The 21,729-nt window shown below is 43.0% G+C and overlaps 1 protein-coding gene across 3 annotated transcripts; it reads right to left on the bottom strand.

The window, feature by feature from the left end:
* Positions 1-1,133: 1,133 nt before the first annotated feature.
* Positions 1,134-11,147, bottom strand: LOC126922822 (protein bowel). 3 transcript variants are annotated; one of them, XM_050735754.1, is made up of 5 exons: positions 10,561-11,147; positions 10,321-10,458; positions 7,622-8,497; positions 5,087-5,879; positions 1,134-4,919 (listed from the first exon to the last, which is right to left on the bottom strand). In XM_050735754.1, exons 4-5 carry the CDS (start codon positions 5,866-5,868, stop codon positions 4,067-4,069), a joined length of 1,635 nt encoding a protein of 544 aa, XP_050591711.1. In that variant the 5' UTR covers positions 5,869-5,879; positions 7,622-8,497; positions 10,321-10,458; positions 10,561-11,147; the 3' UTR covers positions 1,134-4,066. The 3 variants fall into 3 exon arrangements, with proteins under 3 accessions (XP_050591711.1, XP_050591710.1, XP_050591712.1); XM_050735753.1 differs by having other exon boundaries at positions 10,321-11,147; XM_050735755.1 differs by lacking the exons at positions 10,321-10,458; positions 10,561-11,147 and having other exon boundaries at positions 7,622-8,893.
* Between the last annotated feature and the right edge of the window lie 10,582 nt (positions 11,148-21,729).

The following is a 21,729-nucleotide window of genomic DNA, read 5'->3' as shown; positions in this document are numbered from 1 at the left end:
TTTTAACCATTTCTTAATTGCGCTGCATTGTTTTTTCCAGCGATCGGTGCTAAAATTATCAGAGTGGTTAGACAGTCTCGTAGAAGTTACGTAGATTTACAACGACGCGGGTTTCCCGATCCAACATGATTTCTCGTAATTCTCGTATTTCCTGTGTACTTTTCGGTTTTTCCTTCGTTTCGAATTTTCATGGTATATTTCTGTGCTTTTGTTCGTCGTTGATTCTCGTGTCGTCGAGCGATGCGTACGAGTAACGCGAAGACGTAGATATTCCCGTTTCCGCTGCGTACAGCTGTATTTGCTTCTTCGAGAGAATTTAAGTCCTTGTTTCGAAAGAGTTCAGATAGACTTTCTTAGAAGCGTGACACGTATCGTACTTTCGGTTAGACGCTGAGATTTTCTATCAGAGTCGCACGCTTGTGTAACAATACGGCGGAGTTGCGAGATCGTACTTTCATGATTTGCCGCATTTATGTTAGACGCGTGAATTTTTGGATGTCGGGTACACCGAAGGTAAGTGAAACAAATGAAATATACCAAGATGGACTACGGTCGGTAAGGCGAGCGTTCGTTGCATAACCTACATCCGATACAAGGAGCTATCCTTATATTATCTACGCGCAAGATGTTAGGGATTAAACGACGAACAGGGTAGACTTACTTATCGTCTTTTTCCGAAATACCGATCGCGCAAAAGATCGAAGGTTTCTGTAATCGCCCAAGTTGCTAATGTATTGCAACTTATCCGTTATATCTTCTCTACGATAGACCTGTGTAGTTAATGTTTCTTTTTTAAGAAAAGATCGCGTAAGGTGCATCAGCAGTCGATCAAGTAGCTTCGGTTGATCAAAAATTGATCGATGGTAATAAAGTGCTTGAATTAGGTCTAGTTTATTCTCTTCGATAAAATTTACTAACAGTCGGTAAAATATCTTCAACCAGTCACGAATGTATCAACGGTGATATAGTTATTACTCTATTATTTTTAAAATACGCATTTAATCTTTAGAAGCGCGCGTATAATTTGCAACATCGATAGAAATTACAATATAGAATATTGTTTTTGTGTGGAATATTTGCTCGTTCAAATCTAGGAGATTGTCAAATACCGCGAAGAAGGATATGCGAGTGAATGTTTTTGATATCTTTTATTTCGTTTTTCTTAATATAATTTACAAACTTACTTAACTCTCGTATAAATCTAAAAATATAGATGCTCGTGCATGGCGTAAATTAATAACATAGAAAATAACAGGAGACTTAAACCATCCGCGAATTTCTAGTTCATTCGGCGGAACAGAGCTCGTTGTACATAGTACATTGTACATTTCCATATATCACTATACAGTAGGTATATTAAAAAATAGTACAAAATATTTTAATTCTTTTGTTTCGCACTTTCTCCCTCTCGCTTTCTCTCACACACTCATACGCAAACGCATTCTTTCCTTTCCCATCACTTTCGCGCTTATACACATAGGCCTAGGAATTTCATTCCTATTTTAACGCGTACTTCGAAATAGAAATTACAACGTTGTATGATAGCTTTCATTTCGTACGGTTTATATAATCGTCTTCCACTTCTCGACGAGCTGCTTCTCCAGATTTTCATCGTACAATGCGGCAGAAATATCGTTAAGTGTGTCGAAACATTTTCAGGCTTTTCGTAGGATAAATAATACAATAAAATAATACTCTCGATCTTTTCGAAGAAATACTTTTAATGCGTACTGCTTCGATCTTCTTTCAAATTCGTCCACCTAATAATTAAAACCAACAACTTCTTAAAAAAAAAAAAAAAAAAAAAAGGTACACTATCCACTCGATGAACAAGTGGCAAGTTAAAAAGGATGGCATCGTTCTCGGTGAGATACTGTTCGACTCGAAGAGCTGAACAACGGGCGGCGTTAAACGCCGAAAGAAGAAGCGAGCTCGACGAATAAATTCCACAGACGTTTCTTCTAGAAAAGAAACGCGTTTCGACCAGTAGTAAAACCGAAGGGGAGATCATCGTTGCGGTTAGACGGTGCATCTTCGGTCACAAAAGGACTCTTAATGATGCTCTCCACCGGTAGAATAGAAGAAAAAAAGGGGGGGGCGGTCTAGGGTCAGGAATATTTTTAGAAGAGAGCAGGTACCACCTAAACCAAGTAGCTTCGACACCCTATTGCACCTGTCACCTGTGGCAACGGTGGCACAGGTTCTTCCTGTGGCCGAAAAATTTGCATTATCCCCTCCTTGAGTCGTTGCAGACAATGAAGGCGTTTTACTATCCTCCCGTTTCGATCTTTATTTACGGCGTCTCCTTTATCTTTTTCTTCTTTTCTTTTCTTCACGGAGTTGGCAAGTATCACGAACGTCACGAGAACATCGCTTCTTTCTCCTAACGAGTGTACTCGAAGGCTCGTACTATCGTCAATTTTGGATCTTTCTTCTTTTGGAAAATTTCCGAACGTGACCGAAATATGGATAAATACGCGGATGAAACGTGGATGGAGAAAGTTGTAGAGATTTTTCGGTAAACGTGCCGAGGGAGACCGAAAGAATTCTCGACTACTTCGTTGCTTCTCGTCGTCCTTTGTACGATGCAAAATAAGGCACATTTTTTCACGTTGAAAATCGATATCGTGGTTGTAAGAAACGTCGACATCGGTCGAATAAATTTTTCTACCACTCGGCGAATAATCGGCAGAATATTCATCCGATATGACCGATAGAAAAAGTACGAAATTTATATTCGCAGCGTATAAAATAAAACTTTAGAGTCGATTAGTTGTTTCAAGATTAACTAGACTTCGCAGTTGTATGTACAAACGTCCTCTCGATGCACCGATACGATAAAATTTTGTCAATGTTAACGCTTCCAACCTCTGCACGTTGTACTTTTCTTAAGGTTTCTTTGTTTCTTCCCTTTCTTCTCCCTTATCGAATATAAAAATACAGCCATATATGTATATAACTACAGATAAAAACTTCATTCAATTGCCAACGCGACGTAAAATCGTATGGAAGAACGGTAAAAATATTGCCACGATTCGTCGTGATCGCTTTTCGATCACGTTTCAAAAAACAGATATTGTCATTTTCCTACAGCTGATGAAAATTCCAATAAAACGATTTCTTTGCAACTTTTTATAGTTCATCGTTGAATTAAAAATCAATCGCTCGATAAATTTCCAATCTTTTTCTAATATTTTCATATGTACAACAATTATAAATGCTCTTTTTATAAACGCTCTTCGTAACAATAATATATAATTAACGTGACATCTAATTATTATTATATTATCTACCAACTAATCTTTCTCCTAAGAAAAAGATATCGAGTACTTAACGTTTAACGTTTAACGATTAAGGTAATATAATGTCGATTTAATTTTGTAATAGAAAAAGATTATACAATTTATACATTGTTCGTTTAATGAACTAAAAAATACCACAGTCCGTAGCAATGGTTTCGCAATTATCGATCGAATCGAAGAAACAACACCATTCGATCGTCGTGACGATATTTCCACCGTTGTAAAACGATCTTCGTCATTTGGCATGTTTTATCCTTTTATACTACACAAAGGCTGGGAATCCAAATTGACGCGAGCTCGCTCGTAAGAAAAGTCTCGTAGCATTTTTTCAAGAACGACGTTTCTTTTGTCTTTCTAGAAAAAACGCCTTTTGACGTCTAGTTTCTGTATCGACCAGTATCGGTGGAAATCCACGTGTAAGAAATAGTAACCCGATATCCGTCGGAACATTCCACGGGAATATACTCGTTCCATGTATCGCGATAAAATCACCGCGATTACCCGAAACGAAATTAAATCATCGACGTACGAGCCTACGCCACTTGGACCACCCATGTAAAAGTCCTAACACGTAACATCCTCTTCCGCCGTATTCTTTACCATTCGGATACAGATATACTGCTTACAAAATACTCCATCGCTCGGATCATATCCGAACGGCGTCCATGACGATTCCATTCGTTTGCACCAATTAGTCCCCTTCCTCGAAATCCAATTTCACAGCAGACGATCATTTGGTATTCTCCGTTGCGACATTGTCCCTTCTACCGACGCATTATATCCGCTATAGTGAACCCCTGCCTGGCTGGGGCGGGTCTGGGTGGAGGTGGCGGCTGAGGGGTGGGTGCCCTGGGTGGTCGCGACACCTCTTCCTCTCGTTCTCTGTCGCGTTCTCTTTCTCTACTCTGTTCCATCTCTCGTTCTCGTTCCCTCTCGCGTTCCTGCAGCTCCAGCAGCACCCTCGACGGTCCGGGTGATCCGATTCTTCGTCTGTACGAGGTCAGAATCAACGGCGGTGGGGGTGGGAGCGCACCAGGAGGATTCTGTGTGACGGAGTGTCCGCCAGTTGCGCTGCTGGTTACCGTGGAGGACGGCTTCACGGCCGGAAGCAGGTCTCTTCTGATTTGGAGATGAGGTCTCTGAGGAAGGGTGGACGAGGAAGTTGGCGCTGGAGCCGGTTGCGGCGGTCCGGACGAGCTTTGAGAGGGATAGGAAGCGTTCGTCGTGGAAGTTGGCAAGGAGGAGTTGGTCGTAGACGCGGACGACGACGAGCCGGCATCCTGGCAGTCCTCTTCCGGGCTGTCGTCGTCTCTGAGAGCCTCCTCCAACGCTTCGGGAGGCACGTCGCCTACCGCGTGCGTCAACGCGTGCCTCCTCAGATCGCAGTTTCTGCGAAACACCTTACCGCACGAGGTACACTCGTAAGGTTTGTGATCCGTGTGAGTGAGGAGGTGGGTCTTCAGGTTGCTGCGTTGGTTGAAGCTTCGAGCGCAGACCGGGCACTTGTGAGGAGATTCTTCCATGTGAAGGATTTTGTGCACGGCTAGGGTACGGCTTTGGCAGAAACCTTTGCCGCACTCGCCGCACTTGAACGGCTTCTCCTTGCTGTGAATATACCTGCAATGTACATAGGGTCGGGTTTAGTTTGGTCCGATAACGACGCATTCGTGCAACTGCGAGATAGCAGAGGCGTTGCAGTTTCTAACGTAGCCTGGCTCGTGATATCGAATCGAACTCCCGCCTCTGCACGATTTCGCAGACTCGATAATAAAAAACGAAATTACCTGTGATCTCGAAGGTGATCCTGCCTCCTGAAAGCTTTGCCGCAGATATCGCACGAGTACGGCCGCTCGTCCGTGTGCGTTCGTTCGTGAATCAACAAATTGTACGACTTCGTAAACTGTCGATTACAGAATTTACAGATAAACTGTTTCTTAGGCCTGGACGCCCTTCCCGGCGCCCTTAAGAGCCTCCTATCCAAATGTTGATGCGCCAAGGGTCCACCAGGCGGATAGAGCGCCGCCGAACCACCCGGGAAAGGCCCTGCGAATACCGGGTAACCGGGCGGTGGTTCGAGAAGAGGCGGCGGAGGAAGCAGAAGTGCCCTCGCGGCTAGTTCCTTCCTCTTGTCCGCCATCATAGCCATAATTTCGTAACTGGACGAGGATTTTCTCGCGACCGACGACTCTGCGCCGACCTCGTGATCCGGATTCGACGCGTTCGACGAGGAAGGTGGTGGCCCGGTTAAGTGAGGGTGCAGGTCGGCCGGATAGGGCGCCAAATGCAGCCTCGAGGGCACCACGGGCACGAACGCAGACGATTCGCGGTGATGATGATGACCCAAGCCGGCTACCAAGCCATGTCGATGGTGATGATAGGCAGCCAGGGCGCTAGACGGGTCGAAGCCCCTCGAAGTCGACTGTGCCGCTGATCCTGAGGACGATGCGCCCGCTGAAGTCGGTGCCGTCCTTGGTGACGGCCCAAGGCCCAGGTCTCGACCTCTGCTCGTCTCCTCCGAGACCGTAGCCGAGGCCGAGGCCGACGACGCCACGATGTCCGTCGGCATACCGATGACACCTGCAATTCCAATCAACTTCGCTGCTCATCCATGTCCCGCTTGTTGTCGGCAATCGTACAAAAGATATCGTATCGTATAGGTTTTCTTGGAGGGTACAAGGGGAATGTACACGCGAATTGGGCTGAATTTCAGCTCCGCGTGAGAAAGATATCCGACGAATGGAAGTATAGGATGTGGAAGTAGTGGAAATAGAAAACGTAATTTACAAATGCAAATTCCACCGTTCGGATAGTTATTCATCGCGTGATTTTTATTACGTTAAAGTTATTATTCGAGCTTTAGGTAAAATATTCTTTCCGCTCTGTCGACGTAAGTCGTTACGAGGCATATATCTTTCGTACTGTGACGGTTTTGTTATAAATCGAGAGACTGGGTAGATGCAAGCGAGAAACGATGCGTTTCTTTGGATAACTTTCGGGTAAAGGGAAGATCTAATCGATAATCGACGCGTAAACGTTGCATTGGTATTAAATTACTGGATACTTGTTCTTAGAAACGATACTTCTCGGCTACTACTTATTTTTAATCGTTCGAAAAGCTGAACCGAATTAAAGTAATAAAATCGGGGAATATGTGTAACGCTATTTTTCACGACAATCGATAAAGCCATATACTTTCGTTTCCGCTCTACCTTCGTGATAAGATAAAGCTTTTACTATATACGGCATTTACCCCGAAACAAATGATTTAGGCTTCTGAGAAAAGAAAAAAATTCTAGATAAACAGTACTTCTATTTTGAAGCAAGAAGTTCTAAAGCGACTTTCACACCGTTGCAAAATGGTAACGTATACTTCGATTACGAAATGCCATGGAAATGCGATTCAAGGACTTTAGCTACGTTCGTAACGTTTGTTTCTCCCAACTTCCTACGATTTGTAGTTTATCGTACGATAAGAAAAAGAAGGAAGAACGGATCGACGAGAACGAATTTACGAATGCCGAATACATTAGCGACTGGTGTGAAAATCGTCATCGATAATCGATCTTTTGAAATTAAGCCGATGAATCCACGTGACAAGGTTAAGTGTAAACCACGTTAAACATATCCGCCATCTTGCTATTCGTCTGTGACTTCCATTAAACATCGATACGAATTGAATTCATAGTCCGAGAGATATCGTTTCCTCGTGATATTTTCTTCCATCGTCGTGATCGATCGTTAATTAACAAGATCCCTTATACGATGCGTTCCGTACGGTCGAGAAATTCTCTTACTATCGTGCTACGAACTAAACTCTATTTAAATATCTCTGTTCAAAAAGCATTCTTCCATGGAACCTTACTCACGATTCTACGTGAATAAAGCGATCGAGCGATAAGAAAAGCGGAATCCCCCGAGCAACGAGTCTCGTTCGCGATAAATTCAACGAACAACGCTATTTAACAGCGTAAAACGAAGCGCGGTTTCGACCTAAAGTCATGACTAATTGCTCGTCTAATGAATCAAAAGAACACGACTTTATCGCGTATCGCGTTTCCCAGACAATTGCGCGATAATGCGTGGAACCCGCTGCCGTTTAGCCAGCCGCGTGCGTTCCACGAACGTGAACTGGTTATCTCGAGCCGAGCACACCTGCCAACATGGCTTCCGCGGACCCAGCGGTCACGGCTAGTCCTAGCGGCCATGTTGGAATCGCCAATGCCCAGAAGAATGCAACGAGCGCGGACCACCTTGTTCCCTCTTTACCTCCGTATCGATCGAAATGTTCGACGCCTGTACGATCCTAGAAAGGAGCTCACCAGGGAAACGTCGGCCGTCGAGAACGCTTCTCGATCTCGCGTTTACTCTCCGCCGATATCGGTCCACCGTCGCATCTCCGCCCGAGACGTGTGATCCTGTGCAGCGATCGCTGGCGGGAGCATTCGTCGCGATACCAGGATCGGCTACATCGAGTCGCTGCCACCAACGATTCTGCTGTTCGTTCCTCGGCTGCTTTATCGTGAAACCATCCGCGAGCACCCACGTAAGCACACATACACGGATCCGCACTAGCGACACACTGTGAATCGTACAATCAAGTTGGTAGGGGCACACGATTTCGGCCACGGAACTCGCACACTCGCCGCGCACCTCCTCCAACCTCCTCGATACCGCTCGATCGTGGATCGCTTCTCCTCTTCCGGAAGCTTGGATCACCGCGAAGTCGCGATCGGAGAGGGAGATAGGTAGATAAAGAGAGAGAGAGAGAGAGAGAGAGAGAGAAAGAGAGAGAGAAAAAAAAGGAACGTAGGGAAAAGGAAGAAAACCGCGTAATCGTCGCGAACGTAGCACCGTACCTACGTTTCTCGATCGTAGACACGAAGGAGCGCGCGGTTTACTGCGTGTTGGACGCCGCCAGGTAGGCTACCTCGGCGCACACCCACGCAGCCGAGGCACACGCATGGTCCACACGCACGCGGACACACAGGTAACAGACCACGACTTGCCTGGGAGTCTTTCCGTTCGGCTGCCGCTAGTAGCGCTGCTGCTGGATGCTGTGCTCCGACTGCCTCGCTTCTGGCCGACGACGGTGCGACAGAGTCCGATGGAACCGGCCAATGGGAGTCCAACCGAGACGCAGCAGAACCTGGAGCAGGCCCTAGCAATGGGACCGAGACCCTTCCGCGTTCAGCATCCTGCTCGAACAATTGCCCAGCCGCAGCGTAGGGAACAAGCGCGGACAACTTTGTTTATTCGAAGAAAATTTTTCTCCACTTGTACGTACACGATAATAGACCAAACAGGTTAATAGTATCGTAGGATTTAGCGTAATTTTAATCTGATATGGAAATCCGAAAGTTTCGGCGATCGCAGCGTGTTCGGGGCGACGTTAACGTTCGAATTAATTCAAACGAGAAGGAAGCGCGGCAGCAGTAATACGGGAGTAATTTTACTCCAACATGCATGGACACGCGAGAATGTATTTGCATAGTCTATGTACGGATCGAATTTAATTTGCATGAAAATTTAAATTATACATGCAAATAAGAGTCAGAGAGACGCAGAAGTTTAACAGGAGATCGAAGAAACGAGACATCGTTAATTCGTTACGATAAAATCGGATAACCAAACGGAACATCGAAGATAACGATTGACTAAATCGTCGAATACGTGACCGCCCGTTAGATTTGCGCTATTTCGAAACTATAATGCGAGATAATTCTATTTGAAGCGCCATGCAAAATTCATGAAACGACTTTAGATCGGATTGCTGGCTATCCAACGATAGAAGAGACATATTTAAACGTAATTTTTCATGCGAACGTTCTTCCGTGTTACTCGTTCGATTCCTCCATAGACATTCGACGGATTGAGAAGGCGCATCTCCGTTTGATAAACGATTCGAGGCTTCCCTTAAACTATACTGATATATACCGTCGGTATTTCAAGATTCTCGACTAGAAGGGCCGGTATATATCGTCGAGACGATATTGCGAATATTTATGGATAAGCTGCGCCTCCGTCGAGACCCTCGAAACATCGACGATATTATTGATCGTCCGAGGACACCCTATGAAATAATTCTTCTTGTAGCGCTGGAAATCCCACGAACGATCGTTCATACCTAGCTATACGTATCGATACGATGTTCCAAACTATCGAACTACTTCAAGAAAAACTCTACAGCTTTATTTATGTGTATCCGTGACCTGGAGACTACTATTACTACTACTGCATTTACTTACTATTACTACATTATGTTTTGGGTTGCAAGGTCTTGGAACGAAAGAACTAATAAACAGATTTCTACTTATGTTCCCTGTAGCCTCTATCCAAAGCTGTAAGCTTGACTTATTTTGGTAATGTCTTTTTGCTATAAATATATGAACGTGCTCCCTATCGTTCCATTGTCTACCAACACTAAGAGAGTAACGATCTGTATAAACTTATACATTATATTTATACTTATACCTTTAATTATTTCAATGTACTTTTCTATTGCAAATTCATTCACTCGTTCTTCGATCAGTCAACCTCGACCTCGACGCAAACATTTCTCCGGTCGTTGCAAGATCAAGCCTTAGATCTACCCTTATTTTCTACCCCGTATGGGTACGATCAACGTTCCAGCAACGTTTGTTCCAACTTGAAAATTCCATTCCGCGTCAAACCCATCGCTAACAGAGACGCAGAGCAAAGGGGACCAGGAACGAGGGAGGGAGATCCACGGGTATCCTATCTACCAGTGCCTACGACGCGGTGCCGCGCAGGTTGAACGCAGGAGGTTTAGGTAGAGACATGGTATGAGGAACAGGTGCGTAATACCAAGGTTCGGTGCCCCCCTGATCGATAAACATATCCATCTCCTTCGAATCCTATATTCTCTATCTACAAAGCCGGTATAAACATCCATCTCGAATCCTCCTTCGAAATGCAGCGCGCAAACACGCTGCGTCTTCGCCACCGGACTATTACCAATTTGCCAAAGGAACCCGTTCGTTTACGTGCATTTACATACCTGATCGATCCTTCCGAAAGTCAATGGACCGTGCAGCAACTCGAAGACTCCTTATTCGTCTTAGATCTCAAGCACACCTGTACATAAGAGGAAAGTCGAATTCCAGGAGGAGGTAACAGCCGCTCGAAGCATTATTTACTAGAAACAAAGATGAAGGTAGATCGCGTCACGTTCGAAACGCGAAGTTCGGGCGAACGGGTAACGGAAGGTAAAAAATCGTGGGGCAGGTTGTAAGTCCACCTGTAGGAAACTCGTACGGCGCCGGCACTGAAGAAGGAGATCGGTCGATGGTGGGCGGGAAGGGGAGAGACCAGCGGCCAGAGGCACTCAGAGAGATCGAGCCTCGATCTTTCTCCTTACTTCTTCTCTTCTCTTGCTTCTTCTTCCCGGGCCAGTCGACATCCAGTCCATCCCTCTCCCTCGTGGGCAGAGCACGCGGTTCTTTTTCTTTCTTTCCGTCTCTTTTCTGCTGGCAGCAGCCGCCGCCGCCGACGCCCAGCCGGTTTTACACCGGCGAACCGATCCAATCGAGTGTCTCGGAAGAACGAGGCTGGTTCTAGTTCATGGATCGTGGATTTCGCTCCACTTGCCTAGAACAACCGGCGTAATTGTTCGTCCGTGCGATCCAGAGGGATTTGCTCGCGCCACGATCGTCACGCCACGCTTCCTCGCGGAGCAACATCGAACTCGAAGGAATCCGGCTATTGGAATTACGAAAAACTACGGAGATTCGCGCGTTCGTCGGGCCGAACCGAGACCCGTTTCTCCGTTTCGGTTTGGCTTACCTTCGTCTCCTCGCGGTGGCCACGAGCAACTGCTCCGGATTCCTTCCGAGTCCAGTCGCTTTGCGACCGAACGCTTCCTGGCTGTGTCCTTCCGCGAGAGACGATTTTTACGCCGATAGGAGGTGGAATATAGTTTACGCGTTCGTTGCTACGTTCGATGCACGTGTCGCGTCTATTCCATTGCTTACGTAGCTGCTACGTTTTACTTTCTGTACATTCCGTCGAAATAATCTGGAAAGAGAAACGAAGCGGTATATCGGAACGACTATTGCTTAAAATAAGACGTTTCTAGCGAAAAAGCAGAGGTACTGGTCGGTATATTCGTCGAATAACAAGACAGCTACTGCGATCTCGCTAAATATTCGTAATGTCCAAGATTATCCGGTTAAAATATTCATTTTACTCGTTACGCAAGGAGAATTTCCAATCGGATACGGTTCCAGCGTTATTTATGCAGCGGTTAACTCGATACGGTTCGTATTCTGGCTATTATCGGGTTTCCCTATTCACCTTGCTTTCTACTCTTTGGCAAAAATCGGTCACGAAATCGGCTGGCGAACGCGAGCATTCGCCGGTGGCTGATAGACGAGGTTCGATAGATCGGCGATCGAGACGACCTCCTGGCATGAATATCAAGACAAATTTCTCGAATATCGGCCTTCTCGCCGAGCATCCATCAGCTCGCAGCGCGATCAGATCGTTTTCTCCGCAGCAACGCCGGAACAAACCTCCCATTGATGACCCATCGATGTTCCTCGACTATTTTAATGTCCCGTGAATTTCTGTTCCGCGCCGCGAGAAAACGTACCGCTGTCCATAAAAATCGATCTCTCATCCTCACTGTTATCGCTCGATCGATATTCTTCCCGGTCGGAATAGAAGTACGACTTGTTCGAATTCGCTTTTTATTAAATGCGAAAGAATTTGCAATGATAAAAATAAATGCAGAAAAAATTTGCTTATATTTCTTTAGACAAAGATAAAGCTCCTAAGTAACAAGAAATCGTTGATGCGGTAGTTCGGAAGAATGAAACTCGACGCTTCGGAGCTTAACCTTTCGCGTAACAAATAAGCATCGAGCATCGGACCCAAGCTGGTTGAAAAAGACGATCGAGGCAGAAGCTGTTATCGATCATCGATCGTAGCTACTTTTCACTGTAAGCGGCTATCAACTTTTCCGTCTTTCGCGCGCTATTGTGCGTAGGTCAACGTCTACCTGCAGGTGCATTTGTATTCACGAGCCGGCGACACGCTGTCGGGTGTAGCGTCGTGTAAACGCTGCAGGTACCTGCCAATGTGGACGAATCAGCTGCGGAGGAACGTTTTTATGCAGCATCTCGGAGAGATAATGTAGTCGATCTTTTTACTGGCTTGCTATATTGCTCGATGTACCGACAAAGAACCTCCATGGACGCTTTTGACAAGTTTTTTCTTCGCATATTCCATTGCTTTTGTACTCGCGAGGTAGCCCGAGATCGAATTAAAACCTGATTAAGCAAGCATGGCAGGATATATGGTAATTAACGCCGTAAATTGTCTCTGATTTTTTTACAGTAATCTTTAAGACCAGTTTCTTGCTAAAACAATCGTTCGAATAATTTAAGTCGATGAAATTTATTTAAAAAATGATCTATTCATTTATTCTTTTTGAAAATACCGATTCTTTTCTAAAAATATGTTGGAGATCGTCGCTATTACGTTTATTACAAATTTAAGCAATTCACGCGAAGAGTAATGAGTTGTAAATGCAAAACGCTAAAGGGTTCGTTGTGACGAAACATTGAAGAATTACTGGAGGAGGCTACGGTAACGGTATGCGGTGACGAGCCTTTTCCCTAAAAGGCTCAGATGCTAGGGAGAAGGTCAACACGGTTCCTTTGCGTGAGAAAAAAAATGGGTCTCCGACGACAGGTATTTTACATTTAAATATCGGAGTGGCTCGCGGTACTCAGATGCAAAATACAACGTTGTACGTGATCTCACGCGTGAGAACACATCACGAACGAGGATGGACGCTAACGATAAAGTTACAGAACAGTTTCGTATTAGAATTTAGATTTGCATTTAAACGTTTAACAGCTCGATGGTTTCAGTGCCGATACATTCGTTCGTACTTTACACGCTAAATCCCTCGATGCGAAGAATCATCGTCTCCTCGATTCTAGACCAAAGTATAACAGTTGCAAGGGTTTTATAATAATTTTTAAACCGATAGTCTGAACCTCGATGTTCTCTTCCCGAAGAACAAAACGATCTGCTATTACCGCATGCAAAATCATAGAACGCGGTGTAAAAGACAAGACGCGGTTGCACCAAATTCCCGTTAAAATCGTACGAGAAGAATTTTTGGCTCCGCTTCGCACATCGTAAGTCATCGGAGAGTGCGAGAAAGCCACGCACCGATTAAAACGCGAATGGTAGGTTTTGGGGGGTCAGAGGACTCGATCCGTACAAGCTTTTAGGCAAGGCGACAGCACGCGAGGCGTTGCTACAGCGTGCAACTGCCTCTCCCGTCGTTTTGTTCACTGAACTAGTTCCCTCTCCTCTTTCCGCCCCCGACCACATGCAGCCACTACCACCGACGCTATCTCACCACCACCACCACCACCATCACCACCGCCACCATCACATCCACGCCGGAAAGTTATCAAGATCACCACCGTGCTGGAAATTGGAAGAAGACTGGGCGAGCGACTCCTTGCTTCCAAGAGGAAGAGAAACGACGAGCAGCCCGACTCTGTTGGCTGACTTTCGACCAAGATTTCATCGAATTTGATCTAATTGAGGAATTTAAGGGAAACATGGAGAGGAAATTTGCGTCGAATCGTTCTTGTCAAGGCTTTTATGGGAATTATGGACGGATTTGCTTTGTTCACGGTTTATTAAACCGTTACCTGCTATGGATCTCGTTCAGTAACTCTAGAAAAGATTCGTTTCAATTTGGAGGTCTTATAGCGTCGATAAAAGTTAGAAAGTGCTACATCTCTAAATAATTAACAAAATAGTACTCTTAAGAAACGTTGGCAATCTGAAAATTAAATGTAACTTTTGTATCTCTGTTCAACGAGTGGTGTTAAGAAATACGTATACAGGGTGTTCGGTGATCTCTGGTACCCAACGTTTTCCTCGTAAATGGCGAATACCGGAAAAAGATGTTAGAGAGAAAAGTTTTTCCATTAAAGTCAAAGATCAGTCTGGTACGAATGTGTGACAAATTTCCAAGTTTATTTTTCTCGGAGACAAAGCGTTCTCCGAACAAATTTTATTCCACGCCTCCGACTTATCTTCGCACGTAAAACAACGTTCTGCCGATTATTTTTGCTGCCGTTGATGCTTGAAAACAGATTTTCAAACGTTATACGAACATTATTCTTCTCCTTATTTTTCCATAAAGAATCAGCCTGTACCCACTTGTTCGGTCGTATTCTGTACAGTGCCGATATCGCAACGAACCTTAAACACTTTTGCACGGTACCGTATTTGAAGAAAGGTAACAATGTCGCGTGTGGATCTACCTTAAAACACGGAATACGATGCGTCGAATTTTGATGCATCGAACGCGAACAAAAGTTGGTGGTTACCGGCGAGGGCGTTCACATTGCACGCGGTGCGTGTGTTGCCGGCGAGCGTCTGCTTACGGTACCGCTTCATTTGCGACTAGCGCGCTCGATGTGCACGCGCCCCATGCGTAACGCGTGCTTATTCGCAAATTTTCAGATGCGAATCGATTCTAGTCGAGTAACTGCCCCTATTTCCGCCCCAGTTGCGTAGAAATTGCATCCGCTCAATGAATAAATGGAAATACGAGCGTGAAACGATAATCGCGAGTCATTATGTATGAAACTCCAGGTACCGTGTTATCGTTAATGTATGGAGTTTTGATGCGCGATCAGATAGAGTTATGTTACTCGTAGACAGCTTTAATTACAGTGTCTGTGATCGATGTGCCATGGTACGCGGTTGTTTTCGGAATAAAGGGCTTATTATGTTCTTGCGAATAATCGGATAGCAGCGAGTTTAATTAAAAAAATTATGGAAAATGGTTTTGCGTCGCTGGTGTTTCTTCTCTCGTCGACAGAATTAATATCCGATATTGCGAGAAATATATTATGAACGAAGCTTTACTCGTATCGCGCAGAAATGATAGAAAAACACGACAGGCAAGAAGGAATTGCCAAGAGAAGAAGGATAGAGAAACGGAGCAGGAAGAAACTGTACAAAGAATAAAAACGCATCCCTGCCAAATGAAGTCTCCCTAAAGTATATGCATACTTTTTGCCTTGGTATTTCCATTCGTCGAGCGTTCAAGAAGATGACGAAGATTGGGGAACAAGATGAAGATTAAAGACGCACTGTAGGGAACAAAAAGATGACGGCGACGTAATTAAGGAAGTAATATCGTAAAATTTAAGCAGTATAGTAATGATTGGTTTGCGAACGTACTTGTATTTTAGTCCAAATAAACTTCGAGGGAAACGAAAAACCGCGGTGAAGTGTATAGCCAGCAGAGTGGAAATTAATATTCCTTTGACCATGATTAAGGCGTGTGTTGCTGGCTGTATGTTCGTTTCGGGTTATAAAATAGGAAGAAAAATACTAAAAGGCAACGGATAAAGATAATTAAGATTCAATGTATAAAATGGGAAGCAAACAGTGTAGTAATAATAATTATTGTTATCTTCCAAAGAAAGTACCTAACGATGCAAAGTTCGAAAGAACGATATAACGTAACAGCGATAATTCACCGAACGAAAAGATTGCAAATGGCACTATAACGTACATTAATGGAGAAAACACTGAAACGAACAAGGTAAAGGAAAGTAGGAGATATAAAACGGCGTAACTAAGAGGAAGAGGAGAATTCCGGGGCGGTCGTAGAATGGTAAAATGACGCTATAAGCGTTCTGCGGATCCGCAGTTTCTCTCAATGGAACCCGAAAGAAAAGAAAAGAACGCGACACGGGAACCGAAGGAAGAAACGGATGGCCTCGCAAAACTAAAAGGAAGCGGGCAGATTAAAAAGAGGAGCGAGAGACTTCTCGCGAAACTTTAAGATAAATACGTGGCTGTTAAAGGAATCTCAAAAGGACAAACTCGACCGGGAACGAATTAAAAATAAGCCGGCAGAAATGCCAGGGTCGAGGAACTCTGTAGTCACATCTTTCCAAAAATTCGGACGTCACGGTTGCTTTTCGCTCCCGTCTTCTCTTTATCGTTCCGAAGAAGCTTCGAATGAGACGAAGAAAACCGGCGAATAACTTATGCAAAAGGAACAAACTCGTCGAGAGAAAGGGGGAGGGAGGGGCGGGAAGGGACGAACAGAAGAAAGAAATCGAATGAGATTTTCACACTGGTCGGGGACAAATGAATGTTCGAACGAATGGCAGAAAATTGGTTCCACGACGAGCATAAGCTACTGGGAATATCTCGAGCTTCGTGGAAAACGAAAGCGTGGATCAAGGATAGGGAAAATGTAACGCGGAAAGATCGAATCTGTAACTCATACCCGACCAACCACGTGGTCAGTGTGAACGAAGCCTGAATCCTGATCCAAGGAGCACCGTAGAAAAGGATAAAGAGGGCAAGAAGGAGACGATGAAGAAAGACCGCGTCAGCAGAAGGAGAGGAAACGTGGTCTCGCACCGCGCACGGATCTCGAAGCATGGAGAACACGAACTGGTCGCCGCATACCTACACGACGCGTAATGAGAACATACCAGCGTCGTTCGGCCTGCTATCTGCTATCAAACGGATACCACCGGTTCAACCGCGGATAAACCGTGTACCGGGCCCTCGGCAAACTCAAATTCGTTTTACATCGAGTCACATAGCCGAGAAATTTATCGAAACAATGTCGTATCGGAAGAGCCGTTTCACCAAAGGATCTCGCATGCCACCATCTTACGCGTTATATTCTCCCTATACAAATCCCTGATTTTGAACGAAAAATTGCCGCCGGTTACCGAGAAATTCTTGCTAAAAATTGTTCGAGAATGTGACGTAACAGGGGAATTGTTTCACGCGGGATTTTCCTACGCCACCTACTCGCCGGTTATATTTTCTTAATCCGAAGCCTGAAATTTTACCCGAGAACTTTATTTGTTCTTGTTCTTAACTTACCTATAAACTCACCTTATCTACCGATCCTTGTACGACCTATATACTGATTTGAATCATCGTGTTGCATATATTGTGAATAATTTTTAGAAATTCTTTCAAGTCTATAGGGTCATACAGATACCTTTTAACCATTGTATTTCATTGGTTTAGAGAGTGGAATTATTGAACGAGGACGTGGATGACGAGACGCGAGACACAGGATAAAGGGTGCTGATTGCGAGGAATGGAGCAATGATAAGGGATAAGGAATATCGGATGTGAGATATCGGTACTGAATTGTAGGTATTTGATACGAGGTAGAGAACGTAAGATTTAGGAAATAAAACGAGGAATAGAAAGTGTGAGACGCGGAAATATGTGTAAATTCTTCAACGTAAAGTTCTAAAGTCAACGCAGTCTTAACGGTCAAACGATGATTTACTAAAAAGAGCGTGTTATGCAAACAGCGTACAAAATCATCGACAAACCACTCGAATGCTTCGTTTTCAATTGTACGTGCATCAAATTAACATTCTATTCTCTCTATGGCGATGCTCTTTGTATCACTGGTCGTTCGAAAAGTTGTACAAAAATTATAGCGCGTATAGTGCTTCGGTGTCCTTAGGACTTTTCCGGCGGTTACTTATCTGCGTAGAAGGCTGGCACATTGCAATTACCCTTTGATAGTCGTGGCATAGACATTATTAGGCATTTCCTCGTTCTAAAGCGATAAACGCGGCGAAAGTTTCAAATCTAAAATTAATGTAAATTATACGGCGTGAACGTCAATAATTTAACGATAATTGCCATTTATAGGAATTAATAGGTAATATCATGGGTATAGCGTAACGTATCGGTATGGGATTACGCGTGGAGTTCGGAAACCAACTAATAATCTTTGAAGCCTTTCGAATTCTATTGCGAAATTATACCTCTCGATATTGGGAGTTAGTTTCGCGAATACTTGGAAATAGCGGTTAGATAATTATTATCAATTCGAAACCACGGGAACATAGCTGCCAAAAATTACCATCGACATTGCAGCGTCGCATTAAATTAGAATCAAATTTATCCTATACCTCTTTAACGTTTATTTGTTATTTTACTGGTAGGCCCTTTTATTATATTCTATATTCGAGGGAAAATATACTTTTTGTTCCGTTTCCAATTTAAGCTATCGTTCTTTCATTTGTACTACCGATAAAATTGATAGGAAGGTGAACGATAGCGTCTTATAGTATGTGTAATATACGATGACACGTAGTTCATTTAGAAACGCATTTTATAGAAAATAGGACAAGTGGTTTAAATTAAAAGGAAAAATATGTAACACGTAATGGGTGAATATTCCAGCCAGACTGTGTTAATCAATTAAGATATAATCAAGGTATTTGTACAGGCGATTTATATCTACCGACAGATAGTTGGTAAGGGGACAGGAAAATAAAGTTGATACTCTACGTACTACTTTGTATTAAACAAAATTCTGCCGTCGATTATCGGTTTTTAAATATTTCACTGTTTGAACAATTTCTTTGCCACTTACTGAGCACCTTTTCCCATCTAAACAAAGATTAATTTTCCCTTCGTTAATGACTTCGTAAAAATTATAGAAATAGCTGTTACTCTCGTGATTATTATTTTTATATAGCATCTTTATCAAACATAACATTGTAAAAGAGAAAGATATCGATATGTCTGTATAAAGCTATTTTGAAATACACGAAGACAGAACAGTCAATGGATGAAACATTATCGACGAGGAGAAGCGCATGTTTTAAATATTTTGCTTAAAGGAAATCTACTTTGCTTTTTCGTAACATCAATTGACCAATCTTAGCGACCGTCCAGGTAGAAAGTTCTTACAGCTTTCGAATCTCGCCACGACATGGCGTCTGAAAGCAATTTATCAGATAATATGTGTATGATTGATTTTATTTCTACCGAGTATTTACATATTTATTTTATCTCAAAACCTAATGCCGAAGTATCATTGACACTTGAATGGAAACTGCTTTATTTTTATTTAAGGATAAAATTAATTGAATTTATCAGAGAAAGTATGCGAAAAAGATGTTGAAAATATTCCTTTAGATCCTGATCTTCTTCATAATGAGAATTTTGAAAGATTTCTAATTGCAATTGTTAACAAATATAGAGATAGAAACGTGGCGTTATTATCAAACGGTATTGTATTATAAATGTAATGAAGAAATGCATATATAATTTTCTCTCAACGACATTTATTACAATCTCGGTTGGTTCAATTAATTAATTTTAGTTTTGGCACTAGAAAGACGGACACGGTTACATTTGACCCTTTGTACTTTTACAATCACACTGATTCTACTTTATTACAATAATGTTACGCAATCTTTTCTTTCGTCACACGCTTTATAAAAATTCTTATTCTTAACGCTTAAAAAATATCAACAAACGAATCAGTTAACTTAGAATCAAAAATGTTGTGATTTGATTTTGATAGAAACGAGGAAATATATTATCACGTAATCGCTAATATCTTTATTTTCTTCGCGTATTTGCGAATTTCCTAAACCTTAACCGATATCGTATGTTTCTTTGATAAATTGACAAATTTGAATTTGTGCGCTTTTTCTTTCTACTTTGCAAAGAGTTCTCTAGTATACAGAGTGAATCATATATTTGGATATATTCGTATTATACGGATCGAGTAACTTTGTAAAATTATTCTCTGTTTGAATATGCCAAAGTAACAAATTAACAATTTAATAAATCGAAACTTCTAAGCCTTGTTTCTTCTTCTTCTTCTTTCACAAACAGTTCCAATTACATGACTCATTCTCTAATATCATTCAACATTTAATCAAATCACGTACGGAATATACTCTACAATTACTTCGTGGACGATGAAGACATCGTAATTGTCCTCGTATTTATTCATACTCCAATCAATTATAGACACATACATCTACTAACAACACAACCAGTACACCTCTACCGACAGAATATACGTAAAGTCAAGCATTCTTTCAGTAGACCAGAAAAAACGTAAAAATTCTACACGAATAACTTACCAACTCATTGTCAAGTACGAACGTAATTGAAACGTGAATGCAAAAGTGAAACAACAAACGCGGTACGGTAGCAAACGTTTCTGGAAATTATTTGGCCATACACCAACGAAAGATTGTCCATTGGTCAAGCAAAGCGACCGCTGTCCGACTTTCTCGGCGGTAAGAGGATTCTCCTACCATGAAAAAAACACTGCATCATCTAAACAGCGATAAAACCAACGTCCTTCAAACCAGCTCGAAGGGTGACAGGTAAATAATTGACGCACTTCATTCTACAATTGTATTAAACCTCCTATTTTATTATCTGTGCATTTTTTGAGCGGTCTGTCCTTCAATTTTTGCTGGCTTCTCTCGCCTTATTCTCGACGCCATATACGAATCACGACTCTTCGACTTGTCCTTCGTTCCTCCTTGTTCCTCTTCCGTTCTCCAGCCCTCGGAGCCCACTATTATCGATTTCTGTCGCGATCAACTCGATCGTTCTTCGTTCGAAATACTCTTCGTTCTCGCTGCTCGAAATTATTTTTCGCTCTTCGCTGTTTCGAAAGAAATCATTCTTTGCTCCTCCGTTTGTGTTCGCGATTCGCGTGGTTTCTCCATATCGATAAAAATATTAGCGGTAAGAATAGCGATGCAATGGCGGTAATTCCATGTACGCACGAGGGTGTGCGATTTAGCTATCGAATCGTTCGTATGCTCACGCAACAAGCACGCGCAAGAAAGCATTCACTCGGCCAAGAAGTTTTCCTCGTTTATGAAAAACTTTTGCGACGGCACACTTTTGATTTGTTCCTTGCCATTGTTTTTTTTTTTTTGCCTCTTGGCTCGTTTGAAGATCAGTCGAATAAGTAAGCCTTTGATATTACTCTCGCAACTTTATGATTTTTATAATGCCAATAATTATTCGAGTGACTGTTTTCGACCAGTCACGCGAGCAAACGATTATCGCTCGAACAAAGGTTTTATCCATTGCGAATAAAAATGTCATTCTTTCAATTGCATCTTATTTATCTGACTGTGATCGGCGAATGCTGCTAACAGCTCACAATTCTTACGCGTTAAACGATATTTTTCGCTCGAGTCTGTAGACATAAATATGCTGACTTAAATTTATAAAACAAGTACGGCTCGAACGACAGAACAAACTGATTCTGTACATATTTCCAGCTTTCTTTTGTTATCGTTCGTCGTGGTAGCGTATGTTTCGTTTAATAAACGTTACAATAACGTTCAAGCGTTTGCTGGTCAACGCTGAACATTGAGTATATTTTCTCGCGAGGATGTTTCGATTCTATGTTGTTCGAGCTTTCGTGAGCAGTTCCCGATGGAAATTCCTGTGTAACGCGGTGGACGACAGTTAAAACCCTCTTAAAAGCTAAAAATCGAATTCTAATTCTGTAAGAGAAAAATCGGTTGGAATCGTTCTAATTAATAGAAGACACAATCGGTGAATAAACGATTCTTTAGTT

This window comes from Bombus affinis, chromosome 12 (genome assembly GCF_024516045.1).
Source record: "Bombus affinis isolate iyBomAffi1 chromosome 12, iyBomAffi1.2, whole genome shotgun sequence".
Taxonomy (NCBI): Eukaryota; Metazoa; Arthropoda; class Insecta; order Hymenoptera; family Apidae; genus Bombus; species Bombus affinis.
Note: the sequence above shows the minus strand (reverse complement) of the source record. Positions and strands in the feature narration are given on the sequence as shown.

Coding starts and splice junctions, on each gene's coding strand:
- LOC126922822 (XM_050735753.1), bottom strand. CDS start 5,868: ATGCCGACGGACATCGTGGCGTCGTCGGCCTCGGCCTCGGCTACGGTC. Junction 4,920..5,086: donor GATCACCTTCGAGATCACAG/GTAATTTCGTTT, acceptor TGTACATTGCAG/GTATATTCACAGCAAGGAGA.